At 38.8% G+C, this 2,352-nt stretch overlaps 1 protein-coding gene across 1 annotated transcript in view; it reads right to left on the bottom strand.

The window, feature by feature from the left end:
- Nucleotides 1–2,352, bottom strand: part of LOC106880464 (CCR4-NOT transcription complex subunit 3) — a 32,003-nt gene that overhangs the window by 26,182 nt on the left and 3,469 nt on the right. Inside the window, exons 2-3 of the mRNA XM_052977826.1 lie at nt 1,885–1,952; nt 1,004–1,078 (exon numbers count right to left, since the gene is read on the bottom strand). Coding sequence (XP_052833786.1) covers nt 1,004–1,078; nt 1,885–1,952 — 143 coding nt within the window. The remainder of the gene's footprint in view (nt 1–1,003; nt 1,079–1,884; nt 1,953–2,352) is intronic.

The raw sequence follows: 2,352 nt of genomic DNA, 5'->3' as shown, positions 1-2,352 counted from the left end.
TATATATATATACGATGGGCCTCTTTCAGTTTCCGTCTACACAATCCACTCACAAGGCTTTGGTTGGCCTGAGGCTATAGTAGAAGACACGAAGTGGGATTGAAACTGGAGCCATGTGGTTGGGAAGCAAGCTTCTTCTTTCCTTATTGCCCACAAGGGGCTATGCATAGAGGGGACAAACGAAGACAGACAAAGGGGTTAAGTCGATTACATCGACCCAAGTGTGTAGCTGGTACTTAATTTATTGACCCCGAAAGGGATGAAAGGCAAAGTCGACCTCGGCGGAATTTGAACTCAGAACGTAGCGGCAGACGAAATACCGCTAAGCATTTCGCCCGGCGTGCTAATGTTTCTGCCAGCTCCCCTCTTCTTACCACACAGCCACTCCTACACTATATATATATATATATATATATATATATATATATATATATATATATATATATGTCCTAAATCAGATAAACTTGCGAATCTTTGTCCATTCTTTTGTACTGAAGCACTAATGTTCACACCAAAACACAAACAATCTCTTACACACACACACATACATACATACATAGACACACACAAATGCACAAAAAAGCACATGAACACATCCATACACACATGACCACACATACATATACACAAACACACACATGAACACACTCACACTGAAACAATATACTGTCTATGAAACCAACAACAAAGCCTCTACGTGGTTGCACAACCTGCTAGAAACAGCAGCCAGAGCTCCCTCAAATCACACATTGTTGGATAATGTAGTTCAGCGGTTACACCATTCCTGGAAAACAGAAAAAAGATAAAAAAAAAAGATGGAATGACGACAAACTTGAACACCTTTAGACATCGGTTGCGTAACAGAACAGAAAAATAACGATGGTTTCGAAGAAAAAAATTATCCTGTGTTTCTGAACCAGTGACTGGTTCACGGGAAACCTGTAACCAACGGCGCCACGGTTCACCCAAAGTGGATACAAAATGAAAAGATGCTAGTTCTTACCTGGAGTTTCTTAATTTCTTTCTTAAGGTCTTGCTCATACTTCTCCTTCTGATTACTGTTGATTGCATTGTGAAGCTGTAAGGGACAGAAATAAGACAGTTGATGTGCAAGGGGTCAGCGAAGATCTTGTTCAACACCACAGTCTCTGTAATGTAAACCTTATAACCTTGCCCACCCACATGAATATAATCCCCAATTAAGGCCAGGGGCTTTAAGTGCTGTAACACTGGGGTTCTCTGTCGGTTGAAAGACCTCCAGAGATTAAGTGGAAAGTTACTGAAAGTATCACTAGGGGTCTCTGACAGTTGAAAGGCCTTCAGAGAACAAGGGGCAAGTTACTGAAAGTATCATTAAGGGTCGCTGCCAGTTGAAGGGCTTTTCAGAGAATAAGGTGAAACCTACTGAAAAAGGGCCCCCAGAGAATAAATGGAAAGTTACTGAAAATATTTCTAGGGATCTCTGCAAGTTGAAGGGCCTTCAGAGAATAAGAGGGAAGTTACTGAAAATATTTCTAGGGATCTCTGCAAGTTGAAGGGCCTTCAGGGATTAAGCAGAAAGTTACTGAAAATATCACTAGGGATCTCTGCCATGTGAAAGGGTCTCCAAGAAATTAAGCGGAAAGTTACTGAAAATCTTACAAGGGGTCTTTGCCAGTTAAAGGACCTCCAGAGATTAAGTGGAAAGTTACTAAAAATATCACCAGAGGTCTCTGCTAGTTGAATGGCTTCCAGAGATTAAATTGCACCTTATTGAAAATATCACTAGGGGTCTCTGACAGTTTGAAGGGCCTTCAGAGAATAAGAGGGAAGTTACTGAAAAGTTACTATCACCCCCAGTATGTTTCTGTACATCGTACGATGGAATCAAATCATTTCACTCACCTTATGCCAAATATCTTCGAATGTCTCAACTCCTTCACTCACTTTTTTTAAACATCGTTCAATCTCACCTGTGGATGGAAAAAAATTTGACTTAATTCGTATAAAAATTTTTTTAAATTAAATTATTTTCTTGTATCTTAGGAAGGTCATTACACTAACACACACACGCACTGGTTCTTTGTCACTTCTTTTATTATTTGCCAATCAGTTGACTATTTAGCCAATCATTTGATTAATCATTTAACCCTTTTGATACCAACCCAGCTGAAACCAGCTCTGGCTCTGTAGTACAAATGTCTTGTTTCCATAAGTTTTGAATTAAAATCTTCCACCAAACCTTAGTCACAATTTATGTTCCTAACACTAGCTTAATAATAACTAAATTATTTTACTAAATTCTTTGTTATATTTAAAATTAATTGAAAGAAACACAGAGCCTCTCAAAATAAATACAGTAACAAAAGGGTT

The sequence above is a fragment of the Octopus bimaculoides genome, chromosome 29 (assembly GCF_001194135.2).
Source record: "Octopus bimaculoides isolate UCB-OBI-ISO-001 chromosome 29, ASM119413v2, whole genome shotgun sequence".
NCBI classification, from domain to species: Eukaryota; Metazoa; Mollusca; class Cephalopoda; order Octopoda; family Octopodidae; genus Octopus; species Octopus bimaculoides.
Note: the sequence above shows the minus strand (reverse complement) of the source record. Positions and strands in the feature narration are given on the sequence as shown.